General features: G+C 39.4%; 1 protein-coding gene across 1 annotated transcript in view; it reads left to right on the plus strand.

The window, feature by feature from the left end:
- Window positions 1-21,325, plus strand: part of ODR4 (odr-4 GPCR localization factor homolog) — a 606,843-nt gene that overhangs the window by 482,936 nt on the left and 102,582 nt on the right. The window contains exon 11 of the mRNA XM_044085317.1: window positions 18,354-18,444. Coding sequence (XP_043941252.1) covers window positions 18,354-18,444 — 91 coding nt within the window. The remainder of the gene's footprint in view (window positions 1-18,353; window positions 18,445-21,325) is intronic.

The following is a 21,325-nucleotide window of genomic DNA, read 5'->3' on the forward strand; positions in this document are numbered from 1 at the left end:
AGGATCTTTATTTTTATTCATTCTTTCCTCCTGCCTTCCAAAAAAAAATCTCTCTCTGTTTATATCTTCTTCTAGCCTTTTCTTCCTTTGAATATGGCTGAGAAGAAACAATCTCCAATAAAACCTAAGGGCTCTTCAGGTTTCAAGAGATGTACTAAGTGTAAGGGGAAAATGCCCAACTCTGACAGGAATACCCTGTGTGTGTATTGTTTAGGCGAGATACATTTGCAAGAGAATTGTGCTATTTCTCATGGGTTTTCTTCCCGTACCTTAATGGAAAGGAAAAATAAGCTTCTGTTGAAAGGCCTGTTAAAATATCCTTTCGATGAGGCCATTTCTGGATCTAAAGAGAAAACTGTAAAAGTGGGAACTTCTTCCCACAGTTCAAAAAATTGACCTTCTTCGGTTCCGAGTTCTTTGGAACCATTGAGAAAAATTGCTAAAACGTTTTCAGTGCCGAAAAACTCTTTGGCACCGGGAGAATTATTGGTACCTAGTAAGACATGCCAGTGAGATGCCTAGTAAGACCCTTTGGAACACTCCGATGTCTCAGCCTTGGCTCCGACTGAGCCGTCGGTACCAAAGACTTCAGATCTATTTACTGCACCAAGGACGGTGTATTCTCCTTCTGTCTACGCCATTAAGGACACCCCATTAATGAAAGTCAGAAGGGTCCAGATATCCTTCCACTGTATCGGTGAGGTCTATTAAAAGTTTATTGAAACAGGACATTATGAGGTTAGTGGACCAGCTCCTAGTGGCAAGAGGATTACTTTCAGTTCCAAGCCAATCCAGCATCGAAACTACTTATTCCATGACACCCACATACACTCCTCCTCCAACTCTATCAGAGCCCTTGGAGTCCTCTGTTCTGACAGTCCCGGCTCTGACTGTGTCTGTTCCGACAGACTTTGCATCTTCGGTTCCAACTATGGCCTTGAGTTTTTATGGGTCTTCTTCCCCGGGAGACTCCTGGGGTCAGGACTTGACAGTCGGCTCTGGGATGAATGGTACTCTTTTGGCTCTGTCTGAGCCATGCATGGCTCTGAGAGCATCAGCTCTTGTAGTTCAGACTCAGGCTCCAGGTGCAGAGGCGGTCGCCTCAGTGCGGGGTGTGACCCCGGTTCCGAAGCAGTCTTTTTCGGTTTCGGGCTCCCACCCCTCTACGGGGGGGGGGGGGTCCCTGCCTTCTGTATCATGGAGAAGGCATTATCCCTTGGGGTTCTCAGTCGTTGGCTTCCCAGTCAGGGAAAATATCTTCCCCTTCCTCTCGGCTGGTGCTGCCATTGATCTCATCCCCGGACAGAGAGCGCTAAAGCCCCTGGTAACACCCACCCTGGTGGTTACCTCTTCGGAAACTTCTCCAGAACTTCCCCCGGAAGAAGTCCCTGTGAAGAGGAAGTGCAAGAGGAAGCACCTTGACTCCCCAGAGAACTCTTACACTGAAGATACTGACTTCGATGAAGCTGAAGGCTCCCCAAAGTCACCCCCTGAAGATGTTTCCTGAGGGGACATCCTTGAAATATTGAAACAGAGGAGTGACTGGTCATCCACACAACCTTCCACAGAGGAATCAGTATACCTGGAGGATTTTCGCACCCAACCCTCCACTTCTTGGATTTCTCCACCCGCTGATGAACTAGTGAAACTAATCGCTCAGCAGGCTTGGAAGATACCCGACGCCATAGTGCCTCTTCCCAAAAGGCCTGACCATATTTTGTCCACACAAAAAGAGGAACCACATTGGTCCAAAGGAATCCCTGTTGATGCTGTGGTGGTAGCATCAGCCACCAAAAAAGAACTCGCAGAAGAGAGTCACACTATCCATCCTCCTAACAAGGAGTCTAGGACCTTGGATAGATTTGGGAAGCGTGTTTATGCTTCAACAACCTTTGCATTAAGGTCGTTGAACTATATGGCACACTTTACCAGGTTACAAAGAGACTTAATTAAGGAACTTTCTAACACTCTGGCATGAGCAAAAGCTGCAGATGTTCAGGATGTGGTGTCCTCCCAGCTTACAACCCTCAAATCCATCTCCAACTCATCCATGAGGCTTATAAAACATGCATCTGAAGGGATGTCCAGAGCAGCGGGTTCAGGCATAGCGATCAGACAGCATTCCTGGATGAGCTTATGTGACTTTGCGGAGCCATTCAAATGGTCATTTGTCAGTGCACATTTTGATGGATCTAACCTTTTTGTCCCAAATGTTAAGGAAACTCTGACCAGAACTGAGCAGGATGGCAAGACCCTATCTGCCATAGTCTTGTCCTCAGCGACCCTACTCAAGGAATCAGAGGAGTGGGAGACTGTGGTTCAAGAAATCCAAAGGGCCTTTCTATGACTCACGTGGTAAAGATTTCCCCCGGGGCAAAGGGGGAAACAATGGAATACGCCGCCCTAGGGGCCAGAATGGATCGCAAAATCAGGGCTCTAGGAAATCCTTCTCTGGTACTTCCTATTAGCATCCCTGAAGGGATGCCCGATTGTCTTCCTCTGGAAGCAGTCGGGGGATGATTATCCCTGTACCTACCAGTCTGGCAAGTAATAACTTTGGACAAATGGGTGCTCAGAATAATATCCAGAGGCTACCAAATCCCCTTATTTGTGAACCTCAAATCTCAGAAAAGACTCCCAGATGTTCCACCCAATCAAAGGGAGGCAGCAGCTTTAGAAATCAAAAAGCTACTAGACAAAAGAGTCATCATAAAAGTCCAACCAGACCAGATAGGATCCGGGGGTTTACTCAAGATTCTTTTTAGTGCCCAGAAAACAGTGGACTGGAGACCAATTTTGGATCTCAGCCGATTCAACAAATCAGTCCACCAAACCATATTCCAGATGGTCTTGGTACAAGCCATACTTCCTTTCTTGTAAAAAAGTGACTGGATGTGCTCAATAGACCTCAAGGATACTTATTAACACACAAAGATGGAGAAAAGCTCAAGAAGGTTTCTACACTTCTGGCTAGAAGTCAGTCATTACCAATTCAAAGCACTGCCCTTTGGACTCACCACAGCCCCCAGGTTGTTTACCAAATGCATGACAGTAGTTGCAGCTCATCTCAGACTGCAAGTTTTTTGAGTATTCCAATATCTCGATGACTGGCTCCTCACTGCTACCACCAGGCATCACTTTGAAATGGCAAGAGACTATACCCTGTTGTTTACATATCCCTAGGCATTTCAATAAATCTCAAAATATCCCAGCTGCAACCCACACAACACCTGGATTTCATAGGGGTGTAACTAAACACTGTCTCAGGAATAGCTTCTCTTCCTCCAGAAACACTACTAAACATCAGGGCTCTGGTGAGACAGATCATTTAAAATGACAGAGTCCCAGTAAGATTAGCTGTTCAAACCTTGGGTTCAATGGCTGTCACAATCACTCGGGTTCCTCTAGCAAGATTTCACATGCGAATACTACAGTGGTTACTAGCAAAGCAGTGGTCTCTAACTCACCAACCAATGTCTTATCAAATTTTGGTAACCAATCTCTGCAAACAAGACCACAAATGGTGGCTTTATTCAGATCAGATTCTCCTGGGCCGCCCTTTCACTCTACCTCAACCCCAAGCCTTAGTGACCACGGATGCTTCCCAGATTGGGGGAGGGGATTATCTGGGAAAGACAGTTCAAGGCACATGGTCCCAACTGGAGGCCAACCTGCACATCAGTGTTCTAGAGATGAGGGCAGTGCTATTAGCATTGCAAGCATTCCAGGATTCCCTTCCTCTAGGAACAGTTGCAATTCAAACAGACAACATGTCAGTGGTCTGGTACATCAACAAACTAGGGGGAACCAAATCATACCCACTATGTTGAGAGGCACTCAGAGTGTTGAAATGGGTGATTTCTTTCAACCACTTTCTCATAGCAATGCACATTCTGGGAAGTTCCAATGTGATAGCAGACAAATTGAGCAGGACTATTCTCATGCCTCACGAGTGGTCCATGAATCCAGAAGTGGCGGACAAGATTTTCCGTCAGTTGGACCAACCTTACTGTGACGTCTTTGCTTCTCCCCTGAACAACAAATGCCGAAGTTACTTTGCCCTAGTCCCTCCACTGGGGGAGTCACCCAGGGACGCTCTTCTACACAATTGGCCACCCAGTCTATTATATGCCTTTCCCCCAATTCCGTTAATCTCTCAATTTCTGAAGAAAGCAAAAAGGACGAAGAATACCATAATCCTCATTGCCCCATTCTGGCCTTGACAAGACTGGTTTCCCTTCCTTTGGCCTCATCTGCTACAGAAACCATGTACTCTGGATCCGGTTCCAGACCTGCTAATTCAACCAGAAGGCATGGTTCACCCAAACGTACAGCACCTCAAACTGACCGTGTGGCTTCTCCAATTCCCATGATTGCCAGGCAAGCCCCTCTGTTATCACCCGTCCAACGTATTATTATTGCACATCACAAATCTACAACTACAAAACTCTACCTGAGCAAATGGAGAATTATTATCATATTGGCCTTAAATAAGGGACTTGAACCCTTCAGTGCCCCAATTGAGCACATATTGGACTTCTTGAATACTGTCTTTTGAGTCTGGTTCCTCTGCTTCGACTATGAAAGTTCAGTTGGCAGCAATCTCCAATTTTCATACTGGACACAATGACTCTTCAGTAATGTCCCATAAACTTTCCAGAGCCTTCCTGAAAGGTTTGTCCTTGCTAAGACCCCCTTTTAAAGATCCGGTTCCTCCATGGAATTTGACAACCGTCCTGCAAGCATTAACTCAAAGCCCTTTTGAACCAGCTGATTCTTGTCATTTAAAATTTGTGACTTGGAAGACTTTATTTCTAGTAGCCATCACCTCCGCAAGGAGAGTCTCTGAATTACAGGCTCTGTCATGCAAACCTCCCTATTTAATTTTTCATAAAGACAGGGTTCAACTAAGAACAAATCCCTCGTTTCTTCCAAAAGTGGTTACTGAATCCAATATCAACCAGACCCTACATTTACCAACTTTTTCCCTAGCTTTACTAGTAAAGGAGAATACACTCTGCATTTGCTAGATGTTCATAGACAGTTGCGTGTTTATCTCCACAAAACTAAGGAATTCCATAAAAGTGACCAATTATTTGTAGCGTTCTCTTCCTTAAAAATGGGTTGTGCAATCTTCAAAGTTACCTTGGGTAAGTGATTGAGAGACTGCATTTCTTTCATTTATCAATCCCAAGGACTTCAACTTCACAAAACAGTTAAAGCTCATTCTACGAGGGCTGTTGCCACATCAGCAGTTTTTCATGCAAGAGCTTCCCTAAATGACATTTGTGCAGCAGCTACTTGGTCCTCTCACCACACCTTGATTGCACATTACAAATTAGATCAAATCTCGAGAGGCCGAGTATCCTTTGGCTCTGTGGTGCTTCGGAATATTCTTCAGTGAGACCTCCCAATATACATAAGTTGCTGGGGATTCTGTCCCACCATCAAGGATTAGGTGAAGATTAATAACATCAGATAAAGAAGTTATGTCTTACCATAATGTTTATTTATTTTTTTTTATTTTACATTTGTTAACCGGGCTAGTCCAACTGGATACATGTCCATTTTCAGTGGAGGCCCAAGGAGAAAAGCTCCGCTATCTATGGTAACAAGGTAAAAAAAAAAAAAACACAACACATATAAATCACAAATAAGCAGGCAATAAAAAACAAAGGGTGGTAAAGGGGCATGGGCAATTGTAAGCTGATAGTACTTTAGATGGGTGTGGTAATTCCATCCATCCTAGGTAGAGTAGGAACAAGACAGTGTTTTATATGGAAGGCATTTGACGTCTGGCAACATTGTTTAGGCTGTTGCATGTTATTTGTTATATGTCAGAGATTAGTTATGTTGGGGAAGCAGATTAGTAAGTAGAAATAAACATTTGTTGTAGGCTGGTAGTTCTTCTATTTTATGCAGGAAAGTTGGGTGCAAAGAGAACCTAACTGTAGTTGTACATGATGGAGTTGATGTGGAAATCAATGTTTAGTAGGTTGTCAATAGGGTAAGGAAAGTTAGTTTGGTTGTTTGGTCAGGAGATAAGGTGCTTGTTAGAAGTAATTGTGAAATTAATAGAGGAGACAGGTGTATGGTAAGAAGGAGAAGTTTATAGAGTTTAGGGTTGTTAGGGCGGTGAAGGAGATAATTTACTCAATAGTGATCATCTTTGGGTAGGAAGTGAAGGTCAGCTTGCTAATAAAGATGGAAAATAAAAGAGGACCTAAGATGGTGCCCTGAGGGACACCTAAGGTGGTGGGGAGAAGTTCAGAAAGATTGTTGTTCCATAAAAACAGCTTGTTTCCGTTATGAAGATAGTGAACCAGTTTAAGGCAAGAGCATCGAGAGAGATTTTAGCGTTTAGGAGATGTAGGAGAGTTAGTGATTCACCATATCAAACAGGTTACGAATTGCGTGAAGATTGCTAAATAAGGTATTTGGAAACCGTGTCTTCAGATTCCAAATAAGAAGAAATATGTAAAACTAGATGATTCAGGTATGATGGGGTATGCAGATGGGTCTAATATGTGTGTGTCTGTGTGTGATTTAAAAGGACTACTAGTTAGTAGGTTTAGTAAATTCTTGAGAAAAGAATAGTTGGAAAAGTTCCAATGGCCATAGGAGAAGTGCAATGTGTGGAGATTGAAGGTAAGGCATATAAAAGCTAGTATTCGAAATGCAGGTGCCTATGATGATTCGTGCAGAATAAATGCAGGTGACTAGAAAACAAACTCATTTCTGAGCGGAAACAATCAGAGAAAGGAAAAACAAACAGGTAGTTAATTTAGAAAATGTTTGGTAGGAGATAATATGGAGATTGACTGGGCAAGGGAGAGAGACAAAATTAAGGTAGAAAGTTTAACGGAGCCAGGTGTAAAAGTTTAGTTAAAGGACGGGTACAAAAGGTCAGAGGTAGGGAAAAAGAAAAGTGTAAGAAAAGGAAATAAGGAAAGAAAAATAAGTGAAATTGCCCACCTTGGCAAAGAATATGGGTAGGACAGTGAAATGAAATAAAACAAAGTAAGGTAAAAGGTACTTCTTGCTAACAGAGATGAAATTAACTGAGATATAATGTGGATAGAGGAAATATATAGGCTGCTTTGGAAGTACAGGAGGTATGCCGGTACACAAACAGGAATAAAATATTAGAAGTAAGGAAGCATGGCATATTGTTCCCAAAACAGGGCGGCATAGGCAGGATCAGTTTTAGGGTTTGGCACGCAGGAGGTAGTGAAGTGAGGAAAAGGTAACAGATAACTGATATATTTAAGATAAGGGAGACATTGATCAGAGCTAAGGAGCTGGAAGCAAAAGTAAGGCTGCTACTTTTCAGAAGGGACAGTATCACTTTCTAGAAAATACTAGGTGCAAAACATTAAGCATTGGAAGTAAGATAAAACCTTTTAAAAAGTAAGTCGTAATGTGAAAAACAAAACAAAATTATATCAGTTTGCATGAATGAACACTTTAACAGTATAACACATTCAAGTATAGGGTTTAAGAAGGGAGGGCTTTAGAATAGTGAACTCACAATTAGCAGGCGTTAATCTATCCCAAATGCATACTCAAAGCTACCTTTCAGTAATTGAGACTAAATAGGTGAGGCTCAAAAAAAGTACAACTCACTTATAAAACTATTAAAGGAATTACTAAACAAAGATAAACCAATTTGACATCACAATACAATTAAACATAAAAGTCTAGGTAGCAGTGCTGGCAAATAAAACAATCTTACTGGGGTTCTGAAGGTGGGCCCGACTCAATTCTACAGAGTTACAATGAGTTTCTAGCCCCGTTCACTCTAATATATAGACTAGTACAGCTAGTGTAGTCAGTAATGAATTCTACCGGTGGAGTCGAAAAGGTACTAAACGTGGGGTTCAGCAAGTGAGCAGGTCAACTCGCTGTTTCAATGAAGCAATAAAGTAGATTCTAGCGCCATATACGCCCGGACTTAATCTACTGTAACTTAAAGCGGCGCTGCAAAGCTGTGATAGTGTTTCAGCGAAGGGTGAGCCTTTACAGGAAGCTACACTAGATATAAGTGACCCACTCAGTTTTCGCCCGTGCCCGTAGACATAACAGAGCAAAAGGTTGAGTTTAGGACATTACGCTTGATTAGGTTTCACCGTGAACTGAACCTTTACACAGTGGGAACAGGGTTGTATGCGATTTGGCAAAATAGGACTTGGTTTTACAATTAACAAAGGCCTAATAGTTAGTACAAATAAGTCGTAACAGTAAAGGCATTGATGTATGTACTTAACTTTCAGCTAGGTGCCAAAGCTAAACAGTTAGCCGCCAATCACGGTGAGCTTTGAGAAGGAGAACAAACAGTGTGAACTGGGTTGTGTGCGGTCAGCAAAAGAACCTTCGGTTGAGCCTAACAAGGCCAGGTTACTGCAAGTAGTAAAGAAATAGTTATTTAATCATTAAGCGCGCCCTTACATTGGCCAGTAGTGTGTAGCGTACTAAGCAGCTTGAGGAGGTAACCTAACTACTGCAAGGCCTAATAGTTTCGCATACACAAAGAAACCAGAAGTGGCATAAATGTGGCAAAATAGCGTTCACATTCTTCATGAGCATTGAGAAGTAACATAAAAAGTACTTTTTAATTCTATAATTCACAAAACTGTCCAAAACCCCTGAACTATACGGCACAAAGACAACAGAGACAATTGAGTATATAAAACATCTAAAGAGTTACTCACAGTCCCAGACAACCAACAGGGAGGGAAAGGAGGTAGAAGTATAGGTTTGATAAAGGATTGTAAGTAGGGTGGGATAATGGAGTGTAAGTCCAGTAGTAGACAAGACTGAAGATTAGAGAGTGATTATTAGAGGAGTAGAGCAGTTGGGAGTAAATACTGTGGTGATGTGCTAGCTAAACAAGATAGGTAGATTAAGGTGGAGAATGAAATTAAACTGTATATATATATGGTGATGTGAAATATATGTAGGCTGCTGGAGAGTACAGGAGGTGCTTGCACCGAGATAATAAATAAGAATATCTCTGGTCAGAAGGAAAAAGTAGCATCCATCTGTTCCATCTGTGTTGTTCATCTTCACCAATCCTTAACATACCCTCCCTCCATCCCCCATCCTAACTAACGGCCGAGTCGGTCCCGAGGGTTCGGAACTAAACCCATCGTCAAGGATTTATGAGGATGAACAACACAGATGGAATGTTATGGTAAGACATAACTTCTTTTTTTTTTAAACTTTTGTACTGATTTTGAGATTGGTGGCGTGCCGTAAGAATTTGATCAAGAGCATGCAGAGCATGATTAATTCTTATAGTTATCATGGAATATTTTATATGGCTTAATAATTGTTCCTTTCATAATGGCAACCTCTGTTGCGCATTCTACTAAAATCTCTACCAGTGCTGGTCTTTTGTTTAGGACCCTCCTGTTTCTTTTTCTTTGCCTATACTCTGATATCAGTCCCCGATAGAGAGGGCAATCTTTAACCTGCAGTTGAAATAATTTCTTGGCGTCTTCCCATTCTATTACTTTCCCTCTCTAGTTATTTGCTCCTAGTACCTTGGTTCCTTTGCCAATTTTCTCCAATAAATTCCATCCCCCTCTTGGCTATTGTCTGTATCCTAATTGCAGTCATCCTTATAGGCAGAATCTCCTTTCTACAGTCTCATGTTGGCATGATTCTTAGAATACTTTCAGCTACTTTATGAATATAATATTCTGTATGGTTATTGTTATTCTCCTTAAAGGTCTGCATCCAAAATGCCAGTCTCTCCTTGTTTCGTGAGCTTCCTGCCTGTTTCATTATCATCCCTTTCCATTTTGAATTATATTTTTCTGCTTGTGCTATGTATAGGATCCTTAACTGTGTTGCTCTGAAATACCTCTTTAAATTGGGTAATCCCAATCTGCCTTGTTATTTTGGAAGAATCAGTTTATCCCACTTGACTCTTACCATCTTCCCCTCCCAGATAAAATGCTTCAGCTCTTTTAATTGCTGTCTAACACTTGATAAAAATGTCTGACCTGTTTATAAGACTAAAGGGACTAAAACATTTTAACTGCTTGTATCTTACTATAGGGGTGGGATGTTGGCATAATGGTTAAGGTGTTTACCTTACAAACACAAGGTGCAGGGTTTAATTCTCACATGGGGTAACTGGCTAGGCTGAAAATGGCCAACAAGGGCAGTTAGCCTAGTATTAATCTATGAATCTATATCCATGTAACAGAGCTTCCATTTTCTCAGTTTTTATATTATCTTTTATTTAGTTTCTTCACATATCCTTACGTGCCACACCAGAGTCTTTTGTAATCCATACTGCTAAATACTTAATTTTATCATGTCCCTGTAAATGTGGATATTGCTGAACCAATTTGTGTGTGGGTACATAATTTACTGCTATTGCCTTTGTTTAGCTTCATTAATTTTGTATCCCAAAAAGATTTGAAACTGCCTCAGAGTGTTCCCCAACACTGTAATGTCCCTGTCTGGTTTTGTCAGGTATAAAATAATATCATCTGCAAATAGAGCCAGCTTTTCTTGACTATCGTACCAGTTATGTCCTTGAATTTCAGAGTCCCTTGTTTTCTTTGCCAATGGTTCTAAATATAATGCAAATAACAAAGGGAAGAGAAGACACCCTTGCCTGGTTCCTCTCTTCAAGCAGAAATTCTCAGAGAGGGCCCTACCACTTTAATTTTTGCCTCCGATTCCTCGTATATCCTCCTAATCAACCCTATATTTTTATCAGGGAATGCAAATGCTTCCTTTACCCTGTTCATAAAGTCCCATCCCAGCTTACTCTTATAAATGCTTTCTCTGTATCAAGACCCACCAACAGCAGTGGAATTTTCTTACATTCTGCTTCCCTCTCGATCATCAATTTTTGTTAATGTTGTCAAATGTTTGTCTGCCCTCCACAAAACCACATTGATCCATATGTGTTAATTTTGGAATCACTTTTGTCATTCTTTTACCAATTATAGACATAAACACTTTATAATAATAGTTTAGTATTAAAATGGACCTATATGAAGCTGGATCTGATGGATCTTTACCCTCTTTAGGTATTACAGCTACCACTGCTTTCTTCCAGGATGGTGGTACTTCTCCTTCTCTTAAAATACTCTTAAACAAAACCTTCAAGATTTTTATCAGTTGTTTCCCTGCTATCTTCCAGAGTTTTACAGGAATACCATCTATTCCTGGGGACTTTCCTGTACAGTTGTTATACATCACCATTTTTATCTCATCTCGTCCTGTTACTGTTAGTAATTGAGCCTCGTCTACCTCTAACCTTGGCATATTTAATTCTTCCATAAACATTTACATTTGCACCTTTTTTTGATTTCCATATTCCGCTGCTTTATACAGACTTTTATAGAATTTCCTAAATATTTCTAATACTTCTACAGGATCCCTTGTTATCTTTCTTGTTATAGGCTCCCTAAGCTTGGCAACAGTCCTTTCTATTTTCTGTTACCTGAGCAGTTGTGCTAAAAGTTTTTGTGCTCTAGAGTAATCAAAAACAGTTGCTTAACAGCAATCTTTCTAAACTCATGCATATTATAGAGGTAATCCCTTATTTTCTGTTTAGCATTCTGCAGTTGGTCCTGTTTTTGTTCTGTGGGATTGCCCCTATTTTACAGTACTTTAACATTTGTCAGTTTCTCTAAATAATTCTTGTTACTTCTTAACCATATCTCCCTTTCTTTTATTTCCACCCTATTTTTAAACTCCACTTTAACCTAGACAATTACATGGGAGGCTGTAAATTCATCCCTGGGGTGGCACCTATGTCCAGTTGGTACTGATCATAGACTTGCTGTGCAAATAACAACTGTGAAACCAAGTTCAGTTAGTGAACACGTGTATAACATGGCTAGGTTTGTAAAGCCCCTAAGGTCATTAGCCTAGTAACCTCTTATGAACCTATGACACATCTTCACTGTTGCAAATCAAATATAACAATTTTCAGTGGAATATAAATACATGCCAGTGTAATCCTCCTCCTCCCTAGCCAGTGTAGCCCTTAGTACTACAGATCTATCATTTTCTTTTTATCCTCTTCTATCACTATTGGAGCTCCTCTAGCAATTAATAAAAGTACTTCTCTCTTCTTTTGCCACAGGTATTCTGTGAATAGCCCTCCTGAAAACCTTTCTTTATCAGATTTACATATTTAGGTCTTTCCAAGTGTGTCTCCTATAGCATAGGTATTTGTACTCTGCATTTTTAATATAGTTCACTACTCTTTCACTCTTTCTTTTTGTATTTATCTCTGAGACCATTGATATTTAAAGACATTACAGAAACTATCATTTTCTTGAACAGTTATTATTCCCACCTTATATGTATAACAGCTTTTTGTTAAATGTCCAGCTTTTGAGTTATATACATATACTGTATAGCAGGTTAATCTTTTATGCATTTGTTTCTTGCCATCTCCATTTGAGCCTGTGTCACATCTTACAAAACATTTTTTTGTTTTCTTGAAAGCCCCTCAAAAAATACAAACACACCACCAGTACCCCCTAAAACCAATTAACACAGTAATAACGCACAAAACTATGTACATCTTCAAATATTGAAGTATTACCCTCATAATAGGAACATATGTTCCAAACTGAAACCATATAAACAGACCTGAGATATGTGAAAAGAAAGGTTATCCATGCTAAGACGCATGGTACAGCCTGTGCTTCTACTAGGTGCTGTCTTTGTTTTAACTTTATAGCTCTCTCCACTTAGAAAACCCATGAATGCTTTCAGAAAAACATTTTCTCCAATATCCTTTTTCATTTTTATACTAATGGCCTTAATACAGTCATTCCGCTATGCAAGAATGAGAAAAAGCGCACTATTTTTTTCTTTTTTCATGCTCTTTTAACCAGATTTTTCCTTTATTTATTTATTTATTTATTTATGTTTACATTTCTTAAAACTAAACGAGGAGAAAGAGAGAAGTGAGAAACAAAAAAACAGGAGCAACTACTTACATTAGTATCCCCATTACATTTAAAAATAACTGAGAAAGCTTTATAACATGCAGAAAAAAGCATGCATTAATAAAATAGTCCCATTAAGAAAAAAATCTGATCTGATGTCAGTTTTTATTCTTCTGTAACTTATGGGCTCAGATCCAATACTCTGATCTGACTCGGCCATTCTAGAATAATGTGCCACCAACAAACTCTCGAGTTCCTTCCCTACCCAAAATGCACCACCCCTAACATCCCTCCGATCTTGTTTTTGCCGGTTTAGAGTTCAGACATGATCGCCTTCAACTCTCAACTTTTCTGTGAAAGATAAGTTATTAATTCTTTTTTCTTTCTAACTTTAACAAATTATTATTTCTTCAATTTTAATCTGAAGTTGAGGTTTATTGACTTTTCTTGTATACGTTTAGGAAAAATCTCCTTCCCTTTACCTATTGAACTATTTGTCTTTTGCCAGCTGTTTTTCTCCATTATTGTGACAGTTTATTTTACAGCTTTATTTTTCTATTTTGGTGTCAGTGCTTTATTTATTTTATGTACAAGATTTATTGTAGTTCTTCAGAACTTGAACAAAAGAAGAAATACATTTAATATTGAAAGGTTTGCTGCTAACTACCTTTTTCTCAGAACATTGCTGGTGTTTGGTATTCAAGGATCCTTCAAAAGGTCCAGGTATTCAAATTCTTTGGTTTCATCTTCATTATAAACCAAAAAAAAAAGAGAGAGAATCTGAAAGAGCTTGGATCCAGCCACCTTGGATCCAACATCTAGGTTCAACTCCTATCATCAGATCCTAAGTTTTTTTCAGAACAGATAGACATAATTTTTATCTTCAAAGAATAATTACAAATCCAAAGTCCCTTAGGGCTGTTTGGGATTTTAAGTTCTCCTCAGATCCGACAGGTCTGCTGTTACTTCTGCATCAGATCCTAAGCCTTCAGATCCAGCAAACATAAGTCTTATTACGGAGACATGGAATGATTTTGGATCCAAACTCTGTGGATCCAAAGCATTTTCAGCCTCATTTGAATCCTAAGCTTTTGGCTTTGACAGGCAGAAGTTTGACTCCAGAGAAAATAGGAAGTTTTTTTGAATCCAAAGCCCTTAGGATTCTTTTTGGATCCTAATGTCTTCTTGGACCCTATAAGTCTTGGATCTAACAGACACAAGTCTTATTCCAGAGAATCTAAATGATTTCAGATCCAAAGCCATTCGAACCTCCTTCGCATCCTAAGCCTTTGGCTCTGACAGACAAATTTTAACTCCAAAGAAAAACTAGAAAAACTTGGAATCCAAAGTGCTAGTGCTTCTTTGTCCTTTTTGGATCTGATAGGTTTGCTGTTACTTTCTCATTGGATCCTAAGCCTTCAGATCTGACAGATACATTTTATTCCACAGAATTTAAAAGATTTCACATCCAAACTCTTGGGATGCAAAAATCTTTAGGACCTCCTTTGGATCCTAAGTCCTACTCAGATCCAACAGGCCCAGTTCTTGTGGTGATTAGTTCCTTTCCTTCCAGTTTTCCCTTCCTGCTCTGTCTTTTTCAGGATGTGGATAAGATGATGTGAAATTTTCTGCAGCTCAAATACGGATGGGGGTCTTAACCAGTTCCACCTTCTCATGGATTTGTGAGTGCATCTGCCAAGTCTAATTTGCCCCCTTTTCCTACCTGGCCAGTGGTACCTCCTGAGAGGTTTGGAATCGAATAAAAGAAAGGTACTTTCATTCACTCTTTAAATTACCTATTTCTTTTCAGATACCCTCGGATCAAAGTGGGTCTTGAACATTAGATCCAAGAGTTTTTTGGTTTGATCTGGACCTTTTACCTTCCCTCCTTCCATCAAAGCTTCAGTTCTGAGTAACGGGGGGGGGGGGTTCCCCAGTTATGTCATTAAGAGGCTACAAACAGATTTGATTAAAGGGCTAACTAATTCACTTTCACGAATGAAATTGCATATTTAAATGGAAGAAACAGTTTATGCAGACTAAACATGTACAACAATAACAGGGTGGAAGAATGTAAAATGCAGTAGGCACTTACAATGCATCTTAATAAAGATTACTTCAGAAAGCAGCCATGCTGAAGAACAAGCCATCCCCACTGTACCGTACTGACCTCAATTAAGATGGTTCCCCTTCTTTTGACCTCTTTGTTCTGTACTGACCTTTGATTTTAGATCTGTCTACAGAACTTCTGTCTCACCTGACAGGCATGATTCATTTGCACATCTCTAGCCTAAAACTGAGTATGTGTTTTTGCTTAGTATAATGATAGCCTGGCAACCTGTACTTTCTTTTTCATCTGTCTGTTTCATTTTGCTACCTTCCCATAACAACTCTATAAGAGGAATCTCTACAAAAATGTATGGAGAAGATTTTACTTTGTTGAGTAGAGCAGTATCAAGTAGAACCTTTCACAGCTCTAATACATTCTGTCCTTAAATTTATAGCCAGTTTAAGATAATGCTAGTTTATCAGATTTCTAACTTCTACTCACAACCTTTCTCGAATTTCTGTGTAGATTTTCAGAATTCTTTTCTTGGTTCCTCTAAACTTTGCAAAGCATTTTAATGGTTTTCTTCTCCTTGGATTTCCTTACAAAGATCCCATACCACCATGGGATATAAAGCTAATACAGCGAACTTTGACACAATATTTTTTTCAAACTACAACCAAATGTAATTTTAAATTCTTTACCTGGAACTCTATCCTTTTAGTTGCATTTACTTCCATTGGATAATGTCAGAATTTCAAGCATTATATTCTAAGTCTCCATCTTATTTTTCAACATGGATAGGGAGGGACACTTCACTATTTGATACTTTCTTCCTATTGAGGACAGGGTCAGAATCCAGCATTAACCAATCAGATTAACTTGCCATTATTTTTCCCAGACTTTCCAAATAAAAGACAGTATATGCTGCCCTTATTAGATGTTTATAGACAGTGGTGTTTCTACCTGCATAGAAATAACAACTTAGGAAGACCGGTCAATTCTTTGCTTCTTTGATGCGTCACAAAATGGGCAAATTGGTCACAAACGCAGCTATAACCAAGCGATTGATAGATTATATTTTGTTTGTCTCCATTAATTTGAATTTCTCCATAACAAACCAATACAGGCTCTTTCAACTACACCTGTGACCACTTCCGCTATATTCCAGTCTAGACTACATACAGAGTCTAGGTATGGGACAACTACTTGGTCAAATCCTAATACCTTTATCATTCATTACAAATTGAAGTTGTTCTCATGAGAAAGAGAGACGTTTGTGTCAGCCATACTCAGGAATATCCTTCATTAAAATCTGCCCATGAATTGAGATAGCTGGAGACTCTGTCCCATATGTTGAGGAAGAATGTAAATTGACATAATCAGATAAAGAAGTTATGTACTTACCATAACATTCAATCTGTGTTGTTGTTTTCATTCTTCCTCAACTCCCCACCCTTCTCCATTTATCACAAGTGAATTCTGGAAGAATGAAATTCTTGGAGCTCTACATGTCCCATGTGTTGAATTTTAATTATGACAAATTGTTATGGTCTTCTTGTCAAGCTGCAAACAAGATCTGAAAGATGCTAGGGGTGGTGCATTATGGGTTGGGAAGGAGCTCATGAGTTTGTTGTTGGCCAGGAACTAGAATAACAGCCGAGTCTGAACCCATACATTGAGGAAGAATGAAAATGGACAACACAGATAGAATGTTATGGTTAAGTACATAACTTCTTTTTTACTTACATTTAACTTTCTACCTCCTGTTCCCCTCTCCTGAGGATTTTTCAGAACATTAATGACATGAAGTAGGGCATATACTTTAGAGTCCCCCTACAAGTTTAACAAAGACCAAAAAAGTCCAGTGTTTCCAGATTTTCTTGTTCTTTCATGCTTCAAATATAATTATTGCTTTGTAATCCCACATTTGTCAATTTCCAAGTTACCTATTTTATTCTACAAACATTAATGACATGAAATAGGGTATATGCTTTAGAGTCCCCTACAAGTTTAACAAAGTCTAAGAAAGGCCAGTATTTCCAGATTTTCTTGCTCTATTCTTATTCAGCTCCATCTACCAAATCCTGTCGCTGCTTCATTTCCAACATACTCTTGATTCTTCTAGTCAACTCTTGCATTTTTTCCTTCTCTTAAGTGTTTTCCATTGAAACATTGGAAAAGATTTCATTGGCACAGTCTCTTTGTCATCTTTATTACCAGAAGAACAAGAAGCAGAATTTCCATTTCACATTTCACTTTGTTAGACAAACTTTTATATTTCTTTCTTAGCATGTAGTTCATCAAAAAATGATTTTATCTCTCCAGGGAAAAATATTTAGAAGTTATTTGATTGTAGCAGTTTGAGTCTCATGCCTACTTCTCCACATTCCCTGAATAATGGAATAAATTTACTCCTCTTGTGCCTGGTGTACAATGAGTAGTCATTCTCTACAAATACTCTGCTGTCTCCCACTTTTAGTACTTTATCCTTCTCCCACTTTTTTGTCAGAATCAGCTCCTTCTGTTGGTGGGATTGGATCTTTACTATTACAGGTCTAGGGTGCTTTCTCATAGCCAGGTTTGGAGCATATACGTGATGTGCCCTTTCAATTAACAATTTGTGTTGTGGAATAAAAGTCCAGTTGCTTGTTTGTGCTTTCATAAAATGAATACAGTCTGTTCCTTCCAGCTTCTGTGGTACAGCAGAAAATTGCAGGTTTCCCTACATGCTCTGTCCTCCAAGTCTATTATTTTTTGAAACATCTTTTCTTGTGCAGTCACATACCTCCATCAGTGTTTCATGTATTTTAGTCCAGTCTGTGTGCAGTTTTCTTATACTTTCCTCTAGGTTACTGGAAGTCATATCTGGAACTTGCACTGCTTTTTGCTGAACAGTCCCTTTCCCAGTCAGTATTTTTTCATCACCTGTTATAGCTGATTTTCTTTCAGGTCCTCTATACTTCTTTTTTCCTGGCATCCAGACAGTGCATTTACTAGCCTGCTACTGAAATTTACCCAGAAATCTTGGTCCACTGTCTTTCTCTGCTAAGTTTCTCTTTTCACACTGGGAGAGCTATAATTAAGCTGTTAATCAGTGTGCAGCCATCTTGGAACATGCTGTAGATAGTCGTCAATGAAAATTGTTTGTCTCTGTAGTGTTCTTGAAAAAATATGCTTGGTTAAACAGCATTGCTTTTTTCCCTTTATTTTTAATGATTGTACTGCATTGCAAATTCCTTCTTACATGTTGAGGTTACACACAAAAGAGCAAACAACAGATTTCATAAAAACATGCTTTTGGTACAGCATGAATCTACTGTATATCAGGACATGCTAGTTATTGACTCTCTCTAAATCTTTTTTTGCAGGCATTAAAGAGGGATGTGTGCAACACTATTTCCTCTCGCTGTGAGATGCTTTTTGAGGATCTTCTTATGAGCGAATCATCCAGCACAAGTGGTAGGAAATGCTTAAATATGTTTTGTTTTTTCTGAAGTTTATTTGCCGCAACCTGCTCACTGTCACCCTTCCTTCTGATGACCAACTGATCCACTTGTTGTCCCATCCCATGGCTGTTCAACTCATGGCAGTAGCAAGAGCTGGCCTGTGACATTCTTTGCTGTGTTTTGTACATGTGTGTCATTAAAATTCCCTGAATTTGTTTTTCTTGTGAACTTCTTTTTGGTAACAGACATATGGTTTCCTGAATACAGTTGCAGTAGTTTAGAGATATTCATTACCATGGTCTGACAGTATTCGTTAGACACTGAAGTGTAGTTAAGGTGGAGTGAAGGGGGCAGCTGCTCAAGGTGCATGGTGTTAGAGGTGTGATTGGCAGATGCTTATCGGCTGCTAGAGCATTCATTTCTGTACCAGTATTTCTGAATGCAAATACTGAAATACTGCTTGTTAAGACCGAATCTCATGCTTCATTGTCTCGTGTGTGTGTGGTACAACTTATAGAAATCTCTTTGATACAAATGTAGCAAGCAGTTTGCTACAGTTTTTCAAAGCAGAAGACTTGATGGGTGTAACATCGATCTTGGCAGTCCTTAGGAAACAGGTGAAAAGCTAGATCGGAGAACAGACTTTTTTTTTTCTCTCCTTAACATTGAGTTGAAAGGCACCAAACTAGGTTACCAGCTACAGCTCTGATTGTACATGATTTCCAGTGGCAGTGCTTGTATGATGCAGGATGTGGAGTGGGGTTATATTTCTAGGGCTATTGTCACATATGTTTTGGACATCATGGTAGACGCAGGTATTGTCTTATTATTGGTGTTGGTTATATAGGGCTCCCTTTTTTGTAAACTGGTTTAGGAGGAGGAATTGACATATTCTGAAGCATTCGCTGTAATAGTTGATATGGTTACACAGATATAGTCCATTATCGCTGAGCACCATTAACTGTCTAATATTATTATTTAGATACTCTGTTGTTAGCTGTTTGGTTCTCAGATGTTGTGAAAAAATGACGTTCACAGACAGCTTGTGGAATTTGCAAGCCAAAGCTGGCTGGCTTGTATGTTCACAAGATTGTTCCAATTCACCGATCCCTTTCCCTGTCTTTAAGCACCACTCTGCACTTCTAGGCAGCAAGTTCATATCTACATGTAATTGCAGATTTCCATGGACAAGGCCTTTGTAAATGTTCTTGCCAACAAGCTGCCATAGTAAAAAATGTCCATAATATGAGCTTTATAGACATCTGTACTGTGCAAGTTCTATGTAGACAGGGCTGCAGAGGTGTAAGCATGTATGGCAAAATTGCCATGTGAATGCATGAATTTCAATAGTTTGAATCAGCCCTGCACAGATTACAGATGTGGGTAATTGTGGTTTGTAAATAAGAGTGTATGCATGCATGTGTGTGAATGAATCCATGGCTGCCAGTGTATAAATGATTGGTGTGTGTGTGTGTGTGTGTGTGTGTGTGTGTGTGTGTGTGTGTGTGTGTGTGTGTGTGTTTAGGAGAGCGTATATGTCATTGCTTTTGTGGGATGTCTTATTGGTAGGGCACTGCTGTGCAGTGGAGTGATTCATAGTCATACAGATTCCCAGTTAATGAGATGTTACTCTTGTGAGACTATGCACAGCAGTGAATCTCTTTATGGCACAGCTCAGCGCATCACTGCAAGGTGATTTGCATTTTTGTCATATTCTTTACAAATACTGGTCAGTGTTTGTTTTACTGTAGTTACTAATGGAAAAATAATGAGATGGTGCCATGTTTTGGTAGGTATGCCCGATGAAAACATCATTGTGGAATTTACCTGGCTTAATTTAAAGAAGAATGTTTTGCAAAAAGGTTATGAGAAATATTACATATGTCTGCATATTTATTTTAATAACTCAGAGTTTAATGTGATATTGTCATATGGGGGGTCTTCTTCAGATATTAGTTGGTGAGAAAAAAGGCACTGAGCAAATTTGGGTAAGAGAAACACTGCAAGAACTAGAACTATGCATCTGATGTACATTTTAATAATAGTATTATTCTGATATTGAGACTAATATCTCCTAAAAAGTATGCCATGTTTCAGGAAGCGAGGTGGCGTCTGCAAGTGACAAGTTATGATAGCCACCATAGTCAAAGCATCACTGTTGAATGCACAAACTTTGAGTTCAATGAAAGGCGTTTGTAAAATTTGATAAAAATATGAAATATTTCCCAGATTTGCATTAATAAATCATAAAATGGAGTGTGATACTGTCATATTAGTGGGGGACTGTGCATGCAGTGGGTGCTCACAGGTTTATAGATTAATAGGTATTTACTAGACGTGTTCAAGGAGAAGATTGAGAAGCCTAGTGCATTTTCCTAATTGTCCCCAGAGCACTGGCTGGTTAAGTGACTTGCTCAGAGTCACATAGTAGGCAAATGCGAGCTGAAGGAATAAACCCTTGTCTGTTGGAAGCAGATTGTTAGCAGCTTATAGCCTCAATCCAGTGTGCAAACTGCTAGATTAGAACACTGGGCATCTCTAACAACAAATGGTGCTAAGCACAGTTGGGTAAGGCAAACACAGTAAGAAAAAGGTACACTGTATTAATATTAAAGCAGTAACCAATGGCGTGGTGTGGTATATTGAAGATTTACCCACAGTTGGTGTGGTTTAATCATGAGGGCGAAGCCTGAGTGATTAAATAAAGTCACCGTGTGTAAATTTCAGTATACCACAACCATGGAGCTGGTTATTGCTATTATACAATGACCAAAGCAACAGAGAAAAGAAAGTCTCCGTTGCCCCATTTTTTCTTTGTTTCTTTTTTATTTGCTAAAAAAATGTTTTGAGGACTTTATACCAATGGAAAAAAGTCTGGGCGACTAGACCTTTTT

Source organism: Protopterus annectens, chromosome 10.part0 (genome assembly GCF_019279795.1).
Source record: "Protopterus annectens isolate FY-2018-M chromosome 10.part0, PAN1.0, whole genome shotgun sequence".
NCBI classification, from domain to species: Eukaryota; Metazoa; Chordata; order Ceratodontiformes; family Protopteridae; genus Protopterus; species Protopterus annectens.